At 50.1% G+C, this 23,547-nt stretch overlaps 2 protein-coding genes across 10 annotated transcripts in view; both read left to right on the forward strand.

Annotated features, from left to right (window-relative positions):
- The window catches only part of LOC116957423 (1-acyl-sn-glycerol-3-phosphate acyltransferase alpha-like), a 35,733-nt gene extending 31,033 nt beyond the window's left edge, over positions 1–4,700 (forward strand). Inside the window, exons 7-8 of one of the 3 annotated variants that reach the window (XR_012941004.1) lie at positions 1,796–2,263; positions 2,300–4,700. Coding sequence is in view for 1 of the 3 variants with exons in the window: in XM_076064884.1 (XP_075920999.1) it covers positions 1,796–1,935 (140 nt within the window). In the remaining 2 variants the exon portion in view is untranslated. Of the gene's footprint in view, positions 1–1,795 lie in introns of all 3 variants that reach the window. The other 2 variants (XR_012941005.1, XM_076064884.1) reach the window with 2 other exon arrangements.
- Positions 4,701–7,130: 2,430 nt separating this feature from the next.
- The window catches only part of LOC142923898 (EVI5-like protein), a 62,918-nt gene continuing 46,501 nt past the window's right edge, over positions 7,131–23,547 (forward strand). For 4 of the 7 annotated variants that reach the window (XM_076064889.1, XM_076064892.1, XM_076064890.1 and 1 more), the window contains exon 1: positions 7,132–7,932. The gene's annotated coding sequence lies outside the window, so the exon portion shown is untranslated. Of the gene's footprint in view, positions 7,933–22,921; positions 23,073–23,547 lie in introns of all 7 variants that reach the window. The other 3 variants (XM_076064888.1, XM_076064886.1, XM_076064891.1) reach the window with 3 other exon arrangements.

Raw genomic sequence — 23,547 nt, forward strand, 5'->3', positions numbered from 1 at the left:
TCTGTGTGTGTGTGACTGTGTCTGTGTGTGTGTGACTGTGTGTGTGTGTGTCTGTGTGTGTGTGTGTCTGTGTGTGTGTGTGACTGTGTGTGTGTCTCTGTGACTGTGTGACTGTGTGACTGTGACTGTGTGACTGTGTGTGTGTGTGACTGTGTCTGTGTGTGACTGTGACTGTGTGTGTGTGACTGTGTGTGTGTGACTGTGTCTCTATGTGACTGTGTCTGTGTGTGTGACTGTGTGACTGTATGTGTGTGACTGTGTGACTGTGTGTGTGACTGTGTGACTGTGTGTGACTGTGTGTGACTGTGTGTGTGTGTGACTGTGTGTGACTGTGACTGTGTGTGTGACTGTGACTGTGTGTGTGACTGTGTGTGTGACTGTGACTGTGTGTGTGACTGTGTGTGTGTCTCTATGTGACTGTGTGTGACTGTGACTGTGTGTGTGTGACTGTGTCTGTGTGTGACTGTGTGACTCTGTGTGACTGTGACTGTGTGACTCTGTGTGACTGTGACTGTGTGACTGTGTCTCTGTGTGTCTGTGTGTGACTGTGTGTGTGTGTGACTGTGTGTGTGACTGTGACTGTGTGTGTGTGTCTCTGTGTGTGACTGTGTGTGTGTGACTGTGACTGTGTGTGTGTGACTGTGTGTGTGTGACTGTGTCTCTATGTGACTGTGTCTGTGTGTGTGTCTCTGTGTGTGTGACTGTGTCTCTATGTGACTGTGTCTGTGTGTGTGTCTCTGTGTGTGTGACTGTGTCTCTATGTGACTGTGTCTGTGTGTGTGTCTCTGTGTGTGTGACTGTGTCTCTATGTGACTGTGTGTGTGACTGTGTGACTGTGTGTGTGTGACTGTGTGTGACTGTGTGACTGTGTCTGTGTGTGTGTGACTGTGTGTGTGTGTCTGTGTGTCTGTGTGTGACTGTGTGTGTGTGACTGTGTCTGTGTGTGACTGTGTGTGTGTGTCTCTATGTGACTGTGTGTGTGACTGTGACTGTGTGTGTGTGTGACTGTGTGTGACTGTGTGTGTGACTGTGTGTGTGTGTGTGTGTGACTGTGTGACTGTGACTGTGTCTGTGTGTGACTGTGTGTGTGTGACTGTGTCTGTGTGTGACTGTGTGTGTGTGTCTCTATGTGACTGTGTGTGACTGTGTGACTGTGTCTGTGTGTGTGTGACTGTGTGTCTCTGTGTGACTGTGTTTCTGTGTGTGTGTGTGTGTCTCTGTCTGTGTGTGTCTGTGTGTGTGTGTGTGACTGTGTGACTGTGTGTGACTGTGTGTGACTGTGTGTGACTGTGTGTGACTGTGTGTGTGTGACTGTGTCTGTGTGTGACTGTGTGTGTGTGACTGTGTGACTGTGTCTGTGTGACTGTGTGACTGTGTGTGTGTGACTGTGTCTGTGTGTGACTGTGACTGTGTGTCTCTGTGTGACTGTGTCTCTGTGTGTGTGTGTCTCTGTGTGTGTGTGTGTCTGTGTGTGTGTGTGACTGTGTGACTGTGTGTGACTGTGTGTGACTGTGTGTGACTGTGTCTGTGTGTGACTGTGTGACTGTGTGTGACTGTGTGTGTGTGACTGTGTCTGTGTGTGACTGTGACTGTGTGTCTCTGTGTGACTGTGTCTCTGTGTGTGTGTGTGTGTCTCTGTGTGTGTGTGTGTCTCTGTGTGTGTGTGTGTCTGTGTGTGACTGTGTCTGTGTGTGACTGTGTCTGTGTGTGACTGTGACTGTGTGTGACTGTGTGACTGTGACTGTGTGACTGTGTGTGACTGTGTGACTGTCTGTGTGTGTGTGTCACCGCGTAGGCACCATCACGCTCACCGTGCTGCCCCCCATCCCGACGGCGGGGCTGGGCGCCAGTGACGTAGGGCCGCTGGCCGACCGCGTGCGTGACGTCATGATGGACGTGCTGCGCGCAGAAGCCGACAAGAGCAAGGAGGACTAGCGGGGGTCACAGACGGGCGCTGGGTCACAGACGGGCGCTGGGTCACAGACGGGCGCCGGGTCACAGAAGGGCACCAGCTAATGTGTGGGTGTCACCAGCTAATGGGTGGGTGCCGGGTCACAGACAGGCACCAGCTAATGGGTGGGTACCGGGTCACAGACAGGCACCAGCTAATGGGTGGGTACCGGGTCACAGACGGGCACCAGCTAATGGGTGGGTACCGGGTCACAGACGGGCACCAGCTAATGGGTGGGTACCGGGTCACAGACAGGCACCAGCTAATGTGTGGGTGTCACCAGCTAATGGGTGGGTACCGGGTCACAGACGGGCACCAGCTAATGGGTGGGTACCGGGTCACAGACAGGCACCAGCTAATGGGTGGGTGCCGCTAGCTAATGGGTGGGTGCCGGGTCACAGACGGGCACCAGCTAATGGGTGGGTACCGGGTCACAGACAGGCACCAGCTAATGGGTGGGTACCGGGTCACAGACGGAGCGCCCGGAGGGAGGGGGAGAGACGCTGCCCCCCCTCCCCCCCACACTGCCCCCCCCCACACTGCCCCCCCCCCCACACTGCCCCCCCAACACCGTGAGGGGGGAGGGGGGTGGTAGTGGTACCGTGGGTAGAGTTGATGAGATCCCAGTGGGGACTCGGCCCAGACAAAACCGGATTCGGTTGATTAGAGGGTTATCAGACACACAGAGACCCACAGAGACCCACCGAGACCCACAGGGACACACAGAGACCCACAGAGACCCACAAACCCATAGAGACCCACAGAGACCCACAAACCCACACAAACCCACAGAGACCCACAGAGACCCACATAAATCCACATAAACCCACAGAGACCCACAGAGACCCGCAGAGACCCACAGAGACCCACAAACCCATAGAGACCCACAGAGACCCACAAACCCACACAAACCCACAGAGACCCACAGAGACCCACATAAATCCACATAAACCCACAGAGACCCACAGAGACCCACAGAGACCCACAGAGACCCACAGAGACCCACAGAGACCCACAGAGACCCACAAACCCATAGAGACCCACAAACCCATAGAGACCCACAGAGACCCACAAACCCACACAAACCCACAGAGACCCACAGAGACCCACATAAATCCACATAAACCCACAGAGACCCACAGAGACCCACAGAGACCCACATAGACCCACAGAGACCCACACACAAGCAACGTCGTGTATCGAACCTGAACGTCGCGTATCCGACCTGTGACCTCCTCCCCTTCCCCACCACTCTGTGCCGAATTACATATCAAATAATTATGATGTTACTGTTATTATCGATCGATCAGCCTGTATACCAATGTCCCTTGAGACGAGTTTGTGTTAATCGTGGACAGTTTCGGAGGATGGAGAGACAGAGAGAGAGAGAGATTGGAACACGTGGTTTAGAGACGTCATCATCACAGTGGTGTTCATCCAGCAGTGGATAGACCGCGGTGGTGGTGTTTACGCTGAGAGATTAATCATCGTTGATCTTCATCCAGCAGTGGATAGACCACGGTGATTCGGTGTTTATGCTGAGATTAATCATCATTGATCTTCATCCACCAGTGGATAGACCGCGGTGGTGGTGTTTACGCTGAGAGATTAATCATCATTGATCTTCATCCAGCAGTGGAGAGACCGCGGTGGTGGTGATTACGCTGAGAGATTAATCATCGTTGATCTTCATTCAGCATTGGAGAGACCGCGGTGATTCGGTGTTTACGCTGAGAGATTAATCATCGTTGATCTTCATCCAGCAGTGGAGAGACCACGGTGGTGGTGATTACGCTGAGAGATTAATCATCGTTGATCTTCATTCAGCATTGGAGAGACCACGGTGATTCGGTGTTTACGCTGAGAGATTAATCATCGTTGATCTTCATCCAGCAGTGGAGAGACCACGGTGGTGGTGATTACGCTGAGAGATTAATCATCGTTGATCTTCATCCAGCAGTGGAGAGACCGCGGTGGTGGTGATTACGCTGAGAGATTAATCATCGTTGATCTTCATCCAGCAGTGGATAGACCGCGGTGGTGGTGATTACGCTGAGAGATTAATCATCATTGATCTTCATCCAGCAGTGGAGAGACCACGGTGAATCGGTGTTTACGCTGAGAGATTAATCATCGTTGATCTTCATCCAGCAGTGGATAGACCGCGGTGGTGGTGATTACGCTGAGAGATTAATCATCGTTGATCTTCATCCAGCAGTGGATAGACCGCGGTGGTGGTGATTACGCTGAGAGGTTAATCATCGTTGATCTTCATCCAACATTGGATAGACCACGGTGAATCGGTGTTTACGCTGAGAGATTAATCATCGTTGATCTTCATGCAGCAGTGGATAGACCACGGTGATTCGGTGTTTACGCTGAGAGATTAATCATCGTTGATCTTCATCCAGCAGTGGAGAGACCGCGGTGGTGGTGATTACGCTGAGAGATTAATCATCGTTGATCTTCATGCAGCAGTGGATAGACCGCGGTGATTCGGTGGTTAACTTCCAGTGCAGGGGTGGGAGGGTGAGTGTCTGTGTGGTTGCAATCAGGCTGACTACAACCCCCGTTGCTGCGAGTGGTACGGTCCGGCCTGCTGTTGTTTGGTAGCGAGCGGCAAAACCAATTGCTGTGGGGAAATGAGTGGTGGGGGTGGGGAGGGTTATTCGCTCCGATGGGGCTTGCAACTGCTGTTGGCTTGTGTAATTGTGTTAATTTCGTGAATAAAATCGGCGATGTACGTTTATTTTTTCTCTTGGAAGATGGCTGAGCGGACGCACATCATCATCATCATCACTAACCTCATCATCATCACTATCACCACCTCCACCATCACTAAACCCATCGTCACTACCATCACCACCTCCACCATCACCACCTCCACCATCACCACCTCCACCATCACCACCATCACCTCCACCACCATCACCTCCACCATCACCACCTCCACCATCACCATCGCTACCACCTCCACCATCACCACCTCCACCATCACCACCTCCACCATCACCACCATCACCTCCACCATCACCACCATCACCACCATCACCACCTCCACCATCACCACCATCACCTCCACCATCACCACCTCCACCATCACCACCTCCACCATCACCACCATCACCTCCACCATCACCACCTCCACCATCACCACCTCCATCATCACCACCACCACCCCCACCATCACCAACCTCATCATCATCGCTACCACCACCATCACCACCTCCACCATCACCACCATCACCACCATCACCAAACCCATCATCAGCACTACCACCACCTGCACCTAGCCTGGCACAGCAGTCAACCCACGGCACCTGCTGGGTCTGTCCCGTGACCTCCTGCACCTAGCCTGGCACAGCAGTCAACCCACGGCACCTGCAGGGTCTGTCCCGTGACCTCCTCATGCACCTAGCCTGGCACAGCAGTCAACCCATGCCATCTGCTGCGCCTGTCCCTTGACCTCCTCCTGCACCTAGCCTGGCACAGCAGTCAACCCATGGCACCTGCTGGGTCTGTCCCGTGACCTCCTCCTGCACCTAGCCTGGCACAGCAGTCGACCCGTGACACGACCTGGGTCTGTCCCGTGACCTCCTCCTGCACCTAGCCTGGCACGGCAGTCAACCCATAGCACCTGCAGGGTCTGTCCCGTGACCTCCTCCTCCTGCACCTAGCCTGGCACAGCAGTCGACCCGTGACACGACCTGGGTCTGTCCCGTGACACGTCCTCCTGCACCTAGCCTGGCACGGCAGTGGTTGTCGCGTCTGCAGTGAGTGCTGATTGTGGCTGGCTCAGGAAGGAAGTGCATCTCAACGAGCCCAAAACGTCACGCGGTGTTTGTGTCAGCAAACACACCAGAATGAGGATGTTGTTGTGGTGTCTTACACGTGGTGAGCGGTAGTAAGGATGTCGTGGTAGTAGTGAGTAGGAGTAGTCAGTAGGTGTCGTAAGTAGTAGTAATAGTAATTAGTTAAGTAATAGCAGTAAAGAGTGGTAGTAATTAGTAATAGTAGTACGTAGTCGTGATGGTCATGTTATTGTGTACCTGCAATGTAACTGAGTGAGTGAGTGGGTGAGTGGGTGAGTGAGTGGAAGAGTGGGTGAGTGAGTGAGTGGGTGAGTGAGTGGGTGAGTAAGTAAGTGGGTGAGAGGGTGAGTGAGTGGGTGAGTGAGTGAGAGGGTGAGTGAGTGAGCGAGTGAGTGGGTGAGAGGGTGAGTGATTGAGTGAGTGGGTGGGTGAGAGCGTGAGTGGGTGAGTGAGTGGGTGAGTGAGTGCGTGAGTGAGTGGGTGAGTAAGTGGGTGAGTGAGTGAGTGAGAGGGTGAGTGAGTGAGTGGGTGAGTGAGTGAGTGGGTGAGTGAGTGGGTGAGTGAGTAAGTGGGTGAGTGAGTAAGTGGGTGAGTGAGTGAGTGGGTGAGTGAGTGGGTGAGAGCGTGAGTGGGTGAGTGAGTGGGTGAGTGCGTGAGTGAGTGAGTGGGTGAGTGAGTGGGTGAGTGAGTAAGTGGGTGAGTAAGTGGGTGAGTGAGTGGGTGAGTGAGTGGGTGAGTGAGTAAGTGGGTGAGTGAGTAAGTGGGTGAGTGAGTGGGTGAGTGAGTGGGTGAGTGAGTAAGTGGGTGAGTAAGTGGGTGAGTAAGTGGGTGAGTGAGTGGGTGAGTGAGTGGGTGAGTGAGTAAGTGGGTGAGTGAGTGGGTGAGTGAGTGAGTGGGTGAGTGAGTGAGTGGGTGAGTGAGTGGGTGAGAGCGTGAGTGGGTGAGTGAGTGGGTGAGTGCGTGAGTGAGTGAGTGGGTGAGTGAGTGGGTGAGTGAGTAAGTGGGTGAGTAAGTGGGTGAGTGAGTGGGTGAGTGAGTGGGTGAGTGAGTAAGTGGGTGAGTGAGTAAGTGGGTGAGTGAGTGGGTGAGTGAGTGGGTGAGTGAGTAAGTGGGTGAGTAAGTGGGTGAGTAAGTGGGTGAGTGAGTGGGTGAGTGAGTGGGTGAGTGAGTAAGTGGGTGAGTGAGTGGGTGAGTGAGTGAGTGGGTGAGTGAGTGGGTGAGTGAGTGCGTGAGTGAGTGGGTGAGAGCGTGAGTGGGTGAGCGAGTGAGTGGGTGAGAGCGTGAGTGGGTGAGCGAGTGAGTGAGAGGGTGAGTGGGGTGGGCAGAGCTTTGTGACGTCACATTTGAGGGGGGGGGGTCAAAAAATCGTCCACAATCGCGTGACGTCATTTATGGACGGCCCCCTTACACGCGGAGCGACGTGACCCATGACTCACCCACTATTTGCCAAATGTCGCGTTCCTTGTGCAGGAGTAAATATTTTTTTGGTTAAAAATAAATAGCAAACATTTTTTTGTAACGGTTGCCACGGCAACCGAACGCGATCCAGCTTGTCAGCGAGCGCCTATTTTAAATATAAAAAAACCGCAACAAATCTAGGCCGCTCTTTGTACGCTTGTATTTATTTAACCACAAATAAAACCACCTCCCTCCGTCCCGTGCGTCATGTTACGGTTGTTAGTAAGTTAATGTAAAACATTAAATTTGTCGTAATTAAAATTGAGTTTTAATTAATATAATTTAAATACGCTAACCCCGCAGCGGGATTCGAACCCGCGAGGGGCTTTAGAGCCACTCCGCTCACATCATTGTCGTATAAAAACCCCAACGCGTCACTCCACACACCGCCCCCCCCCCCGCAACGTAATGGTACAATCCACAGCCTCGTATGCTTCAACGTGGACGCGACCAACTGGGGCAGGTCATATAGGGGGGGATTTCAATGGTTATCGTCCCTCGATCCCGGAAGCTGTTGTTTACCGCGACCCCTAAGCAGTGCCGCCGCTGTTAGTGCGACCCAAGTCGGCCTTTGCCTAGCCGCTACAATAAAATAATAGTAGTCGTGATCGTCTAATCGATTATTAAAAACAACGAGGCAATGTTTCGATCGTCGTCATTGATCGCGCGCGGCACGATCCGTGGTGGTGTCAAGGCGGTCACAGCTTGACGGTAAGGTGACGATCGGCAGCATCATCATCAGCATCATCATCAGCATCATCAGCAGCATCAGCAGCAGTCATCAGCATCAGTGTCATAATCATCATCAGTGTCATTGGCACCATCATCATCCGCAGCATCATCAGTGTCATCAGCAGCAGCAGCATGATCAGCAGCATCAGCATCATCAGCAGTGTCATCAGCATCAGTGTCATCAGCATCAGTGTCATCAGCATCAGTGTCATCAGCATCAGTGTCATCATCCGCAGTGTCATCATCCGCAGCATCATCCGCAGCATCATCAGCAGTGGCAGCAGCAGCAGCAGCGTCGGCATCATCATCATCAGCAGTGTCATCATCAGCAGTCATCATCATCAGCGGTGCCATCAGCAGTGTCATCAGCAGCAGCATCATCAGCAGTGTCATCGGGAGCAGTGTCATCATCAGCAGTGTCATCAGCAGCATCATCATCAGCAGTGTCATCATCATCAGCAGCATCATCATCAGCGTCATCAGCATCAGTGTCATCAGCATCAGTGTCATCAGCATCAGTGTCATCAGCATCAGTGTCATCATCCGCAGCATCATCAGCAGTGTCAGCAGCAGCAGCGTCAGCAGCAGCAGCAGCGTCGGCATCATCATCATCAGCAGTGTCATCATCATCAGCGGTGCCATCAGCAGTGTCATCAGCAGCATCATCAGCAGCAGTGTCATCGGCAGCAGTGTCATCATCATCAGCAGTGTCATCAGCAGCATCATCATCAGCAGTGTCATCATCACTGTCATCGGCACCATAATCAGTGTCATCAGCAGCAGTGTCATCAGAAATGCCATCAGCAGCAGTGTCATCATCATCAGCATCATTAGCAGTGTTATCAGCATCATCAGCAGTGTCAGCAGCATCATCAGCAGTATCATCAGCAGGGTCATTATCAGCAGCATCAACATTGTCATCAGCAGTGTCATCATCATCAGCATTGTTATCAGCATCATCAGCTTCATCAGCAGCATCAGCATCGTCAGTGTCATCAGCAGCAGCGGTGCCATCAGCAGTCTCATCAGCAGTCTCATCAGCAGCCAGTGAGATAATCAGCTTCACCATTCATATGGGCATCATCAGCTTTATCATCATCATCAGCAGCAGTGTCATCAGCTTCATCAGCATCATGATCAGCAGTGTCATCAGCACCTTCATTAGTATTTACATCATCACCATCATCAGCAGTGTCATCATCAGCAGTGTCATTAGCAGCAGGGTCATCAGCAGCAGTGCCATCAGTAGCAGTGTCATCATCAGCAGTGTCATCATCAGCAGTGTCATCAGCAGCAGTGTCATCAGCACCTTCATTAGTATTTACATCATCATCGTCATCATCAGCAGCAACATCATTATCAACAACATCAACATCATCAGCAGCAACATCAACATCATCATCAGCAGCAACATCATTATCAACAACATCATCAGCAGCAACATCATCAGCAGCAACATCATCAGCAGCAACATCAACATCATTATCAACAACATCATCATCAGCATCATCAGCAGCAGCACTCAATAATGTATTAACGTTTCTGCAATGCCACACACATCATCAGTAGCAGCAACGTCATCAGCTTAATCAGAATCAGCATCATCATCAGCATCATCAGCATCATCAGCAGCAGTAGCTTCATCATTAGTATCAGCATCGCCACTGTCATCATCATCACTCAATGATATACAGTGTAGTGTAGTGTATAGTGTAGTGCATAGTGTAGTGGAGTGTATACTGCAGTGTATAGTGTAGTGTATAGTGTAATGTATACTGTAGTTTGTAGTGTAGTGTATAGTAGTGTATAGTTTAGTGTGTAGTGTATAGTGTAGTGTATAGTGTAGTGTATAGTGTAGTGTATACTGTAGTTTGTAGTGTAGTGTAGTGTATAGTGTAGTGTATAGTGTGTAGTGTATACTGTAGTTTGTAGTGTAGTGTAGTGTATAGTGTAGTGTATAGTTTAGTGTGTAGTGTAGTGTATAGTGTGTAGTGTAGTGTAGTTTGTAGTATAGTGTAGTGTATAGTGTAGTGTATAGTGTAGTGTATAGTGTAGTGTATAGTGTAGTGTATAGTGTAGTGTGTAGTATAGTGTATAGTATAGTGTATAGTGTAGTGTGTAGTATAGTGTACAGTGTAGTGTACAGTGTAGTATATAGTGTAGTATATAGTGTAGTGTATAGTGTAGTGTATAGTGTAGTGTATAGTGTAGTGTATAGTGTAGTGTGTATAGTGTAGTGTATAGTGTGTAGTGTAGTGTATAGTGTGTAGTGTAGTGTATAGTGTAGTGTGTATAGTGTTGTGTATAGTGGAGTGTATAGTGGAGTGTATAGTGGAGTGTAGTGTATAGTGTAGTGTATAGTGTGTAGTGTATAGTGTGTAGTGTAGTGTATAGTGTAGTGTGTAGTGTATAGTGTAATGTGTATAGTGTAGTGTGTATAGTGTAGTGTGTATAGTGTAGTGTGTATAGTGTAGTGTGTATAGTGTAGTGTATAGTGTAGTGTGTATAGTGTAGTGTATAGTGTAGTGTGCATAGTGTAGTGTGTATAGTGTAGTGTGTATAGTGTAGTGTATAGTGTAGTGTATAGTGTAGTGTGTATAGTGTAGTGTATAGTGTAGTGTATAGTGTAGTGTGTATAGTGTAGTGTATAGTGTAGTGTGTATAGTGTAGTGTGTATAGTGTAGTGTGTATAGTGTAGTGTGTATAGTGTAGTGTATAGTGTAGTGTATAGTGTAGTGTATAGTGTAGTGTATCTAGAATCTGAGATCTCGTGATGCGGTGATAGTCTTTGTTCGACCGCTCACCAAAAGCCGCTACCGGAGTTTGCTGTGATGGTGATGATGGTGGTGATGGTGATGATGGTGATGATGGTGATGATGGTGGTGATGGTGGTGATGATGGTGATGGTGGTGATGGTGATTCCGTGGTCTATTAGTGTCACCAGTCTCAACCATCTTGATAATCATCATCATTGTCCAGTCGTCAGATATCCTATCTCCAGCTCACCCAATCACCCACCCACTCACTCATTCATCCACCCACTCATTCACCCACCCACTCATTCATCCACCCACTCATTCAGCCACCCACTCACTCACCCATCCACTCATTCACCCACTCATTCACCCACCCACTCATTCACCCACCCACTCATTCACCCACCCACTCATTCACCCACCCACTCATTCACCCACCCACTCATTCATCCACCCACTCATTCAGCCACCCACTCACTCACCCATCCACTCATTCACCCACCCACTCATTCACCCACCCACTCATTCACCCACCCACTCATTCATCCACCCACTCACCCACCCACTCACTCACCCACTCACTCACTCACCCACCCACTCACTCACCCACTCACACACTCACTCACTCACCCACCCATCCACTCACTCATCCACCCACCCACTCACTCACCCACTCACTCACCAACTCACTCACCCACTCACTCACCCACCCACTCACCCACTCACCCACTCACTCACTCACCCACTCACTCACCCACTCACTCACCCACTCACTCACTCACCCACCTACCCACTCACTCACCCACCCACTCACTTACCCACCCACTCACTCACCCACCCACTCACTCACCCACTCACTCACTCACTCACCGACTCACTCACCCACTCACTCACCCACTCACCCACTCACTCACCCACTCACTCACTCACCCACCCACTCACTCACCCACCCACTCACTTACCCACCCACTCACCCACTCACTCACCCACCCACTCACTCACCCACCCACTTACTCACCCACCCACTCATTCACCCACTCACCCACTCACCCACCCACTCACCCACCCACTCACTCACCCACCCACTCGCTCACCCACCCACTCACGCTCTCACCCACGTACTCATTCACCCACTCATTTACCCACCCTCTCACCCACTCACTCACCCACTCACCCACCCTCTCACCCTCTCACTCACTCACCCACTTACTCACTCACCCACTCACCCACCCACTTACTCACTCACCCACTCACTCACCCACCCACTTACTCACTCACCCACTCACTCACCCACTCACTCACCCACCCACTTACTCACTCACCCACTCACTCACCCACCCACTCATTTACCCACCCACTCATTCACTCACCCACACACCCACCCACTCACTCGTCCACTCACTCACCCATCCAATCACCCATCCACTCATTCGTCCACTCATTCACCCACTCACTCATTCACCCATCCATCCACTCATTCACCCACCCACCCATCCACTCATTCACCCACCCACCCATCCACTCATTCACCCACCCACCCATCCACTCATTCACTCATTCACCCACCCACTCATTCACTCATTCACCCACCCATCCACTCATTCATCCACTCATTCACCCATCCACTCATTCACTCACTCATTCATTTGACCTGTCAGCTTGACCCAGCGGTCAGCGCGCTGCGTTTTGAACGCGACTCCGACCCGAGTTTGATTCCCGCTCACGATCACCACCACCACCGACATCAGTAATCACGACTACCTGAACCGGTCCTGGTGCCTCCCCTAGGTCGACTCGGCCTCAAATGAGTAACCCGGTGTCGTTTGTGCGTCAAACGTCGCCACTGGGGGAGACAAAGGCGGCCGGGCGTGGTGGTGCTGGCCACCCCCACCCCCTCGTGTGCCCCGTGCCAGCCTTCCTGGACAGCACTTGCCCTGACAGTCTTACGCAGGGGGACCTTTGTCATTGTTATTGGAAGCAATGACACGGTGTGTGTGTTATTGGTAGTGTATTAACAGGCTGTGTCTGTGTGTGTGTTATTGGTAGTGTATTAACAGGCTGTGTGTGTGTGTTATTGGTAGTGCATGAACAGTGTGTGTGTTATTGGTAGTGCATGAACAGTGTGTGTGTTATTGGTAGTGCATGATCACGGTGTGTGTGTGTGTGTTATTGGTAGTGCATGAACACGGTGTGTGTGTTATTGGTAGGGTATGAACACGGTGTGTGTGTGTGTTATTGGTAGTGCATGATCACGGTGTGTGTGTTATTGGTAGTGCATGAACAGTGTGTGTGTTATTGGTAGTGCATGATCACGGTGTGTGTGTGTGTGTGTTATTGGTAGTGCATGAACAGTGTGTGTGTGTTATTGGTAGTGCATGAACACGGTGTGTGTGTTATTGGTAGTGCATGGTCACGGTATGTGTGTGTGTTATTGGTAGTGCATGATCACGGTGTGTGTGTGTGTGTGTGTTATTGGTAGTTCTTGAACACTGTGTGTGTGTTATTGGTAGGGTATGAACAGTGTGTGTGTGTGTTATTGGTAGGGTATGAACACTGTGTGTGTGTTATTGGTAGTGCATGATCACGGCGTGTGTGTGTGTGTGTGTTATTGGTAGGGTATGAACACGGTGTGTGTGTTATTGGTAGTGCATGATCACGGCGTGTGTGTGTGTGTGTTATTGGTAGGGTATTAACAGGCTGTGTCTGTGTGTGTGTGTTATTGGTAGTGCATGATCACGGTGTGTGTGTGTGTGTTATTGGTAGGGTATGATCACGGTGTGTGTGTTATTGGTAGTGCATGAACAGTGTGTGTGTTATTGGTAGTGCATGATCACGGTGTGTGTGTTATTGGTAGTGCATGATCACGGTGTGTGTGTGTGTTATTGGTAGTGCATGAACACGGTGTGTGTGTTATTGGTAGGGTATGAACACGGTGTGTGTGTGTGTTATTGGTAGTGCATGATCACGGTGTGTGTGTTTGTGTTATTGGTAGTGCATGAACACGGTGTGTGTGTGTTATTGGTAGGGTATGATCACGGTGTGTGTGTTATTGGTAGTGCATGAACAGTGTGTGTGTTATTGGTACTGCATGATCACAGTGTGTGTGTGTTATTGGTAGTGCATGAACAGTGTGTGTGTGTGTGTGTTATTGGTAGGGTATGAACACGGTGTGGGTGTGTGTGTTATTGGTAGGGTATGAACACGGTGTGTGTGTTATTGGTAGGGTATGATCACGGTGTGTGTGTGTGTTATTGGTAGTGCATGAACACGGTGTGTGTGTGTGTGTGTTATTGGTAGGGTATGATCACGGTGTGTGTGTGTGTTATTGGTAGGGTATGAACACGGTGTGTGTGTGTGTTATTGGTAGGGTATGATCACGGTGTGTGTGTGTTATTGGTAGTGCATGAACACTGTGTGTGTGTTATTGGTAGGGTATGATCACAGTGTGTGTGTGTTATTGGTAGGGTATGATCACGTTGTGTGTGTGTGTGTTATTGGTAGTGTATTAACAGGCTGTGTGTGTGTGTGTTATTGGTAGGGTATGATCACGGTGTGTGTGTTATTGGTAGTGCATGAACAGTGTGTGTGTTATTGGTAGTGCATGATCACGGTGTGTGTGTGTGTTATTGGTAGGGTATGATCACGGTGTGTGTGTTTGTGTTATTGGTAGTGCATGAACAGGGTGTGTGTGTGTGTGTTATTGGTAGTGCATGATCACGGTGTGTGTGTGTGTTATTGGTAGGGTATGGACAGGGTGTGTGTGTGTGTTATTGGTAGTGCATGGTCACGGTGTGTGTGTTATTGGTAGTGCATGGTCACGGTGTGTGTGTGTGTTATTGGTAGGGTATGATCACGGTGTGTGTGTGTGTTATTGGTAGTGCATGAACAGGGTGTGTGTGTTATTGGTAGCGCATTAACAGTGTGTGTTATTGGTAGTGCATGATCACGGTGTGTGTGTTATTGGTAGTGCATGAACACGGTGTGTGTGTGTGTTATTGGTAGTGCATGAAAACGGTGTGTGTGTGTTATTGGTAGTGCATGATCACGGTGTGTGTGTGTTATTGGTAGTGCATAATCACGGTGTGTGTGTTATTGGTAGTGCATGATCACGGTGTGTGTGTGTGTTATTGGTAGTGCATGATCACGGTGTGTGTGTTATTGGTAGTGCATGATCACGGTGTGTGTGTTATTGGTAGGGCATGATCACGGTGTGTGTGTGTTATTGGTAGGGTATGAACACGGTGTGTGTGTGTGTGTGTTATTGGTAGGGTATGAACAGGGTGTGTGTGTGTGTTATTGGTAGGGTATGAACACGGTGTGTGTGTGTGTTATTGGTAGTGTATTAACAGGCTGTGTCTGTGTGTGTGTTATTGGTAGTGCATGAGCACGGTGTGTGTGTTATTGGTAGGGTATGATCACGGTGTGTGTGTGTGTTATTGGTAGTGCATGATCACGGTGTGTGTGTGTGTGTGTTATTGGTAGGGTATGATCACGGTGTGTGTGTGTTATTGGTAGGGTATGATCACGGTGTGTGTGTGTTATTGGTAGGGTATGAACACGGTGTGTGTGTGTGTTATTGGTAGTGCATGAACACGGTGTGTTTGTGTTATTGGTAGTGCATGAACAGTGTGTGTGTTATTGGTAGTGCATGATCACGGTGTGTGTGTGTTATTGGTAGGGTATGAACACGGTGTGTGTGTGTGTTATTGGTAGTGCATGAACACGGTGTGTTTGTGTTATTGGTAGTGCATGAACAGTGTGTGTGTTATTGGTAGTGCATGATCATGGTGTGTGTGTGTGTTATTGGTAGTGCATGATCACGGTGTGTGTTTGTGTTATTGGTAGTGCATGAACACGGTGTGTGTGTGTGTGTTATTGGTAGGGTATGAACACGGTGTGTGTGTGTGTTATTGGTAGGGTATGAACAGGGTGTGTGTGTGTTATTGGTAGGGTATGATCACGGTGTGTGTGTGTGTGTTATTGGTAGTGTATTAAAAGGCTGTGTGTGTGTTATTGGTAGTGCATGAACAGTGTGTGTGTGTTATTGGTAGGGTATGATCACGGTGTGTGTGTGTGTTATTGGTAGGGTATGAACACGGTGTGTGTGTGTGTTATTGGTAGGGTATGAACACGGTGTGTGTGTGTGTGTGTGTTATTGGTAGGGTATGAACACGGTGTGTGTGTGTTATTGGTAGTGCATGATCACGGTGTGTGTGTTATTGGTAGTGCATGATCACGGTGTGTGTGTGTTATTGGTAGTGTATTAACAGGGTGTGTGTGTGTTATTGGTAGGGTATGATCACGGTGTGTGTGTGTGTGTTATTGGTAGTGCATGATCACGGTGTGTGTGTGTGTTTTATTGGTAGTGCATGGACAGGGTGTGTGTGTGTGTGTGTGTTATTGGTAGTGCATGGACAGGGTGTGTGTGTGTGTTATTGGTAGTGCATGGACAGGGTGTGTGTGTGTGTGTGTTATTGGTAGGGTATGAACACGGTGTGTGTGTGTGTTATTGGTAGTGCATGAACACGGTGTGTGTGTGTGTTATTGGTAGTGCATGATCACGGTGTGTATGTGTGTTATTGGTAGGGTATGATCACGGTGTGTGTGTGTTATTGGTAGTGCATGAACACTGAGTGTGTGTTATTGGTAGTGCATGATCACGGTGTGTGTGTGTGTGTTATTGGTAGGGTATGATCACGGTGTGTGTGTGTGTTATTGGTAGTGCATGAACACGGTGTGTGTGTGTGTGTTATTGGTAGTGCATGATCACGGTGTGTGTGTTATTGGTAGTGCATGATCACGGTGTGTCTGTGTGTGTTATTGGTAGTGTATTAACACTGTGTGTGTGTTATTGGTAGTGCATTACCACTGTGTGTGTGTTATTGGTAGTGCATGATCACGGTGTGTGTGTGTGTTATTGGTAGGGTATGATCACGGTGTGTGTGTGTGTGTTATTGGTAGTGCATGAACACGGTGTGTGTGTGTGTTATTGGTAGTGTATGATCACGGTGTGTGTGTGTTATTGGTAGTGCATGAGCACGGTGTGTGTGTTATTGGTAGGGTATGATCACGGTGTGTGTGTGTTATTGGTAGGGTATGAACATGGTGTGTGTGTGTGTGTTATTGTTATGCATGAACAGGGTGTGTGTGTGTGTGTGTTATTGGTAGTGCATGATCACGGTGTGTGTGTGTTATCGGTAGTGCATGATCACGGTGTGTGTGTGTTATTGGTAGTGCATGAACACGGTGTGTGTGTTATTGGTAGTGCATGAACACGGTTTGTGTGTGTGTTATTGGTAGTGCATGAACACGGTGTGTGTGTGTTATTGGTAGTGCATGAACACGGTGTGTGTGTGTTATTGGTAGGGTATGATCATGGTGTGTGTGTGTGTGTCATTGGTAGTGCATGAACACGGTGTGTGTGTGTGTGTTATTGGTAGGGTATGATCACGTTGTGTGTGTGTGTTATTGGTAGTGCATGATCACGGTGTGTGTCTGTGTGTGTTATTGGTAGTGCATGATCACGGTGTGTGTGTGTGTGTTATTGGTAGGGTATGATCACGGTGTGTGTGTGTGTCATTGGTAGTGCATGAACACGGTGTGTGTGTGTTATTGGTAGTGCATGAACACGGTGTGTGTGTTATTGGTAGTGCATGAACAGGCTGTGTGTGTGTTATTGGTAGTGCATGATCACGGTGTGTGTGTGTTATTGGTACGGTATGATCACGGTGTGTGTGTGTTATTGGTACAGCATGAACACGGTGTGTGTCTGTGTGTATAGCGGCAAAACAACCCCCTAGCTCCTCATTGGTGCCATACGGCAACGCTGTGGTGAGCAGTGCCGTGGGGGGGAGGGCCAATTTCGATTGGTCAATCACCTCATGGCGTTTGTAGCCACCACAGCGGCCGAATGGGGGCTCTGGACGGGTGCAAGGGGCTGGTAACCCCTCCACCTTCCATTTAATTACCACAAAACCGCGTGAAAAATATCCTATTAAGCTTGTGTCGGAGGCCCCGGGGGGACAGGCGTCTATGACGTCTCCTGGCCAACCCCCATTTGGCCAGGAGACTGAATCCTTACCCTCGGGGCTCCTCCAGAAACAACAAAAAGCCACTGCTGGTGGTGGCCACGTGGAATGTTCGAACGGTCATTGCGGAGGAGAGGCTGCCACTCCACTGTCGGGAGCTGGACCGGTACCGCCTGGATCTCTGTGGCATTCAGGAGGTCCGGTCGACCGGCTCTAGCTCCTACCACCATGAGGGATGTACAGTCCTCTACTAGGGGCAGCAGACTGCCAAACAACTGGGTGTAGCTCTTCTTCTGAACAAAAGATTGAAGGGGGCGTGGGAGCATAGCAGTGAGGTGTGGGAAGCTGTAAGCCCCAGGCTACTTTGGGCTCGCCTTCCCATCAACCGGAGGCGAGGAGTGGTGGGCGTGGTTACTTATGCCCCCACCGAAGATGAACATCAGTGGAGGGATGCAGGCAAGGCCAATGAGTCAGATGCCTTCTATGAATTCCTGTCACAGGTTCTGGCTAAAGTGACCCCTCCGGATAGAGTCATCTTGTTGGGTGACTTCAATGCCCGAGTTGGTCATGATGCTGGCACCTGGTCAGGAGTGATTGGAAGGCATGGGCCATATCAGCTCAATAATAATGGTAGGAGGCTGCTAGACTTTTGTGCAGCCCATGGGCTTGTAATTACCAACACGCTGTTCCGGCATCGGCGCATCCGCACATCATGGATGCATGCTGGTTCCAAGCAAGAACATCTGCTGGACTACATAGTGACGGAACAGCGGATGCAGGCCCATGTCTTTGACACCAGGATCTACCGGGGAGCTGATTTGCCCACTGACCATCGACTTTCCATCTGTAAGATGCGCCTACCATTCTTCCATTCCGGTGATGGGTGTACATCCAGGACCCCATTCAAACCCACAGTGGCCTGGTCTGAGCAAGCTGATGAAAGTTGCAAGCGAGAATGCCATCATCGCTTGCAGCTGGGGTTGGCATCATCCCCCAGTTATCCTGATGCTGAGGGTAAATGGGCGAGGTTTAGGACTGTGACTCATGCAGCTGCAATAGCTGCTTTGGGTACACGGTCTAGACCTCCCCAGAGACCCTGACTGACAGAGGAGGTGTTCAGGATGGTTGAGAAAAAGCGACAGGCCCACTCTCACCATCTATAGCATCCCATGTCGGAGAATCAGGAGGCTTACCGCAGCCTTCGCTCGGAGGTTCGGAGAGCCGTGAGGCGCTGCAAGGATGGGTGGTGGTCGCGGGTTCCTGAGGAGATGGAATCTGCCTCAGTAACCCGCGATCACAAATCCCTATTTAACGCCATAAAAGTAACCTGCAGTGTCACACCTATTACCATCATTAGGGGAAAGAACGGTGATCCAATCTCTGACCCCCAGGAACAGGTTTCAGATTTTCTGAGCATTTCAGTGAGGTCTTTGAGGAGGGGAAATCCCTCAGCTTGGAAAACATCATGGGGCAAAGTGTGGATGACCCTGCTGAGGCTGCGGTGCCTCAAATATTGGAAGAAGTCACCCCCTGTGAGTGGCTGGCTGAGGTGCCTCTGTTGAGGAAGTACTGAAGGCGATCCATAGTCTGAGAGCAGGAAAAGCACCGGGCAGAGATGATCTCCCAAGCGAAATGCTGAGGGAGGGTGGCGTTTGTACGCAGAATGCCCGACATGACATCATAACAACAGTCTGGACCACTGGATCGGTTCCGCAGGATTGGAGAAATTTCCTGGTGGTCACCCTCTTTAAAATGGGCGACCATACAGACTGTAACAACTACAGGGGCAAAGGTCCTGGCAAGGATTATTCAACATCGCCTTGTCAGACACGCTGAGGAGAGGCTTGCGGAGCCCCAATGTGGTTTCAGGAAAGGGCGGTCCTGCACAGATGCCATATTTCCTGTCCGTCTGCTACAGCAGAGGTGTTGAGACTTCCAACAGGACCTACATCTTTGCTTTATTGGCCTGGTCAAGGCCTATGATACCATCAGTAGGCCTGGGCTCTGGATTGTTCTTCGTGCTTTCGGAGTCCCTCAATCTCTTTTCACGATCATTAAGGACCTTCATGATGGTGAGTGGGCCCGGGTAAAACTACGTGACCGGGAGTCGGAGGCATGCCCTGTTCATCTTGGGTTGCGTCAGGGATGTCTTCTGGCTCCCACATTATTTAACATATATTTCGACCACGTAGTTCGTGAAGCCTTCGATGACTGTACCGGAGGAATTTCCATCTGGTACAGATATAATGAGAGGCTAATCGATGCCCGGGTGCGGTCAAGGCATGGCTCCCTATTGGTCAACCATGTTATGTATGCCGATGATCTGGTGATTGCTGCTCACTCAGAGGAGGAGTTGGAGGCGCTGCTGCTGAACCTGGAGCGTGCCACCAAGAGGTGGGGCCTTACCATCAGCCCCACTAAAACTAAGCACCTGCCTGGGTATTTTGTACCAACTCCCAATTGGTGATGGGGCAGTTGTGGAGAGAGTGGAGAGTTTCCCATACCTGGGCGGTGTGCTCATGACCGGCTCTGGTTTGACATCAGAGGTCTCCCTCCGAATCAGTCGAGCGGCAATATCTTTTCATCGGTTGCGTAATGCCATGTGGAAGCTACCTGGTCTGTCTCTCCGCACGAAGCTTCAGGTCTTTTCGGCCACAGTCATGCCCTATTTTTCCTACGCTTGGGAAATGTGGACCCCCATAATGGAACATCTTCGCCGGTTAGAAACATTTAGGCTGGCCTGCCTACGATCCATCCTCACAAATCCTTGAAAGATCTGGACAAGGTTCCATCGGTGACCTCCGGCAGGCAAGGCTGTGTTGGCTGGGTCATGTAGCCCGCATGCTCAGCCACCGCATGCCTAAACAGCTTTTGTTCGGCCGGATAGAGGGGGCGAAACGGGCGCGTCACGGGCTAGAGAAGAGATGGAGTGATGTGGTACAGGAGGACGTGGAGCTGAGTGGACTTGCCGATGACTGGTACCAGCGGTGTCAAGATCGGCCTCTGTGGAGGAGGCTCGTGAAGGACGCTACTGGACAGTTGGAGGCAGTCACCCTCCAACAACAATGGAGGGCGGCGGTAGCGACGCTCACAACAACGAGCGGAGCGCCGGGTCACTAAAGCACAGCAGGTTGGCACAGTAGGGGGCACAGGTGGTGCATCAGCCAGTCATCTCAGTCGACCCGTGGCACCTGGGTCTGCCCCGTGACCTCCTGCCGGCGGGACGTTCGACACTTCACGTGGCCTCAAGGTGCACATGGCCTGGCACAAGCGCCGTGGTGACGTCACCGCCACTTAGTGGTGAATGGCGGTTGTTGTTGTTGTGCGTGCGGCTGAGCTCGCTTGTTAACTCGCCGCGTTACTCATACACAGGCGGGGGGAGGTGAAGGCGGCGGTGTAGCAGAGTTAACTTGTAACAGCTTCGTCAATGCTTCACCTCGTCAGCTACCCCGTTTCCCTGCATGCCAGGCTAAGTGTGCCATTGAGGCCATCACGTGATAGGGTGTTTCCCCCCTCCATGGATCTCTATGTAACTCTATGGATCTCTACGTAGCGAGGGATGTCTATGTAACTCTATGGATCTCTATGTAACTCTATGGATCTCTACGTAGCGAGGGATGTCTATGTAACTCTATGGATCTCTGTCTAACTCTATGGATCTCTATGTAACTCTATGGATCTCTATGTAACTCTATGGATCTCTACTTAGCGAGGGATGTCTATGTAACTCTATGGATCTCTATGTAACTCTATGGATCTCTATGTAACTCTGTGGATCTCTACTTAGCGAGGGATGTCTATGTAACTCTATGGATCTCTATGTAACTCTATTAATCTCTATGTAACTCTATGGATCTCTATGTAACTCTATGGATCTCTATGTAACTCTATGGATGTCTATGGATCTCTATGAATCTCTATGTAACTCTATGGGTCTCTATGTAACTCTATGGATCTCTATCTAACTCTATGGGTCTCTATGTAACTCTATGGATCTCAATGTAACTCTATGAATCTGTATGTAACTCTATGGGTCTCTATGTAACTCTATGGGTCTCTATGTAACTCTATGGATCTCTATTCAACTCTATCGATCTCTATGTAACTCTATGGATGTCTATGTAACTCTATGGATCTCTATGTAACTCTATGGATCTCTATGTAACTCTATGGATCTCTACGTAACTCTTTGGATCTATATGTAACTCTATGGATGTCTATGTAACTCTATGGATCTCTATGCAACTCTATGGATGTCTCTGTAACTCTATGGATCTCTATGTAACTCTTTGGGTCTCTATGTAACTCTATGGGTCTCTATGCAACTCTATGGATGTCTCTGTTACTCTATGGTTCACTCTGTAAATTCTACGCCCATCTCCTTACCAGCCAAGGTAATAACGTCTGAGGTTGAGCAACCTTTAATGCGTTTAATGATTGGCGAGAGTTTAACTTCAACTCAACCCCTCCGATGGCTGTGAGATGTTAACTAACTGGCCTGGTATTGCGGAAGGTCATGGGTTCGATCCCGACTCTGCGTGTCTATCGCTCTCCCATCATCATCATCACGGTGGCTAGGAGATGTTAACTACCTGGCCTGGGATGCAGTAATATCTGTGCAGGACCGCCCTTTCCTGAAACTGCATTGGGGCTCCGCAAGCCTCTCCTCAGCGTGCCTGGCAAGGCGATGTTGAATAATCCTTGCCAGGACCTTTCCCGGCACACTGAGGAGTGAGATGCCTCTATAGTTGTTACAGTCTGTGCGGTCCCCCTTCTTAAAGAGGAGGACCACCAGGGCATCCTTCCAATCCTGCGGAACCCGTCCAGTGGTCCAGACTGTTGTTATGATGTCATATAGGGCAGTCTGTGCACAAACGCCACCCTCCCTCAGCATTTCGCTTGGGAGATCATCTCTGCCCGCTGCCTTTCCTGGTCTCAGACTCCGGATCGCCTTCAGTACTTCCTCAACAGATGGCACCTCAGCCAGCCACTCACAGGGGGTGACTTCCAATATTTGAGGCACCGCAGCCTCAGCAGGGTCATCCTCACTTTGTGCCACGATGTTTTCCTGGCTGAGGGATTTCCCCTGCCCCAGGACCTCACAGAAATGCTCAGCAAATCTGCAAACCTGTTCCGGGGGGTCGTAGATTGGATCACCGTTTTTTCCCCTAATGATGGTAATAGGTGTGGCGCTGCAGGTTACTTTGTTGATGGAGTTAAAGAGCGATTTGTGATCGCTGGCCACTGAGGCAGACTCCATCTCCTCAGCAACCCGCGACCACCACCCATCCTTGCAGCGCCTCACGGCTCTCCGAACCTCCGAGCGAAGGCTGCGGTAAGCCTCCTCATTCTCCGACGTGAGATTCTGTAGCCGATGGCAGTGGGCCTGTCGCTTTTTCTCAGCCATCCTGAACGCCTCCTCTGTCAGCCAGGGTCTCTGGGGAGGTCTGGACCGCGTACCCAAAGCAGCCATTGCAGCTGCGTGAGTCACAGTCCTAAACCTCGCCCATTTACCCTCGACATCAGGAGGAGTGGGGGACGACTTTGTCTCCCCCAGTGGCGATGACGTCGATGATGATGACGTCGATGACGTCGATGATGATGACGTCGATGACGTCGATGATGATGATGTCAATAATGATGTCAATGATGATGTCGATGATGATGATGATGATGTCGATGATGATGTCAATGATGACGTCGATGATGATGACGACGTCGATGATGACGTCGATGATGACGTCGATGATGATGATGATGACGTGGATGATGATGATGACCACGACGAAGATGACGAAGATGACGACGAT

This window comes from Petromyzon marinus, unplaced genomic scaffold (assembly GCF_048934315.1).
Source record: "Petromyzon marinus isolate PM22_M1 ecotype Great Lakes invasive population unplaced genomic scaffold, UKy_Petmar_22M1.pri1.0 PM_Scaffold_87, whole genome shotgun sequence".
Lineage (NCBI taxonomy): Eukaryota > Metazoa > Chordata > Hyperoartia > Petromyzontiformes > Petromyzontidae > Petromyzon > Petromyzon marinus.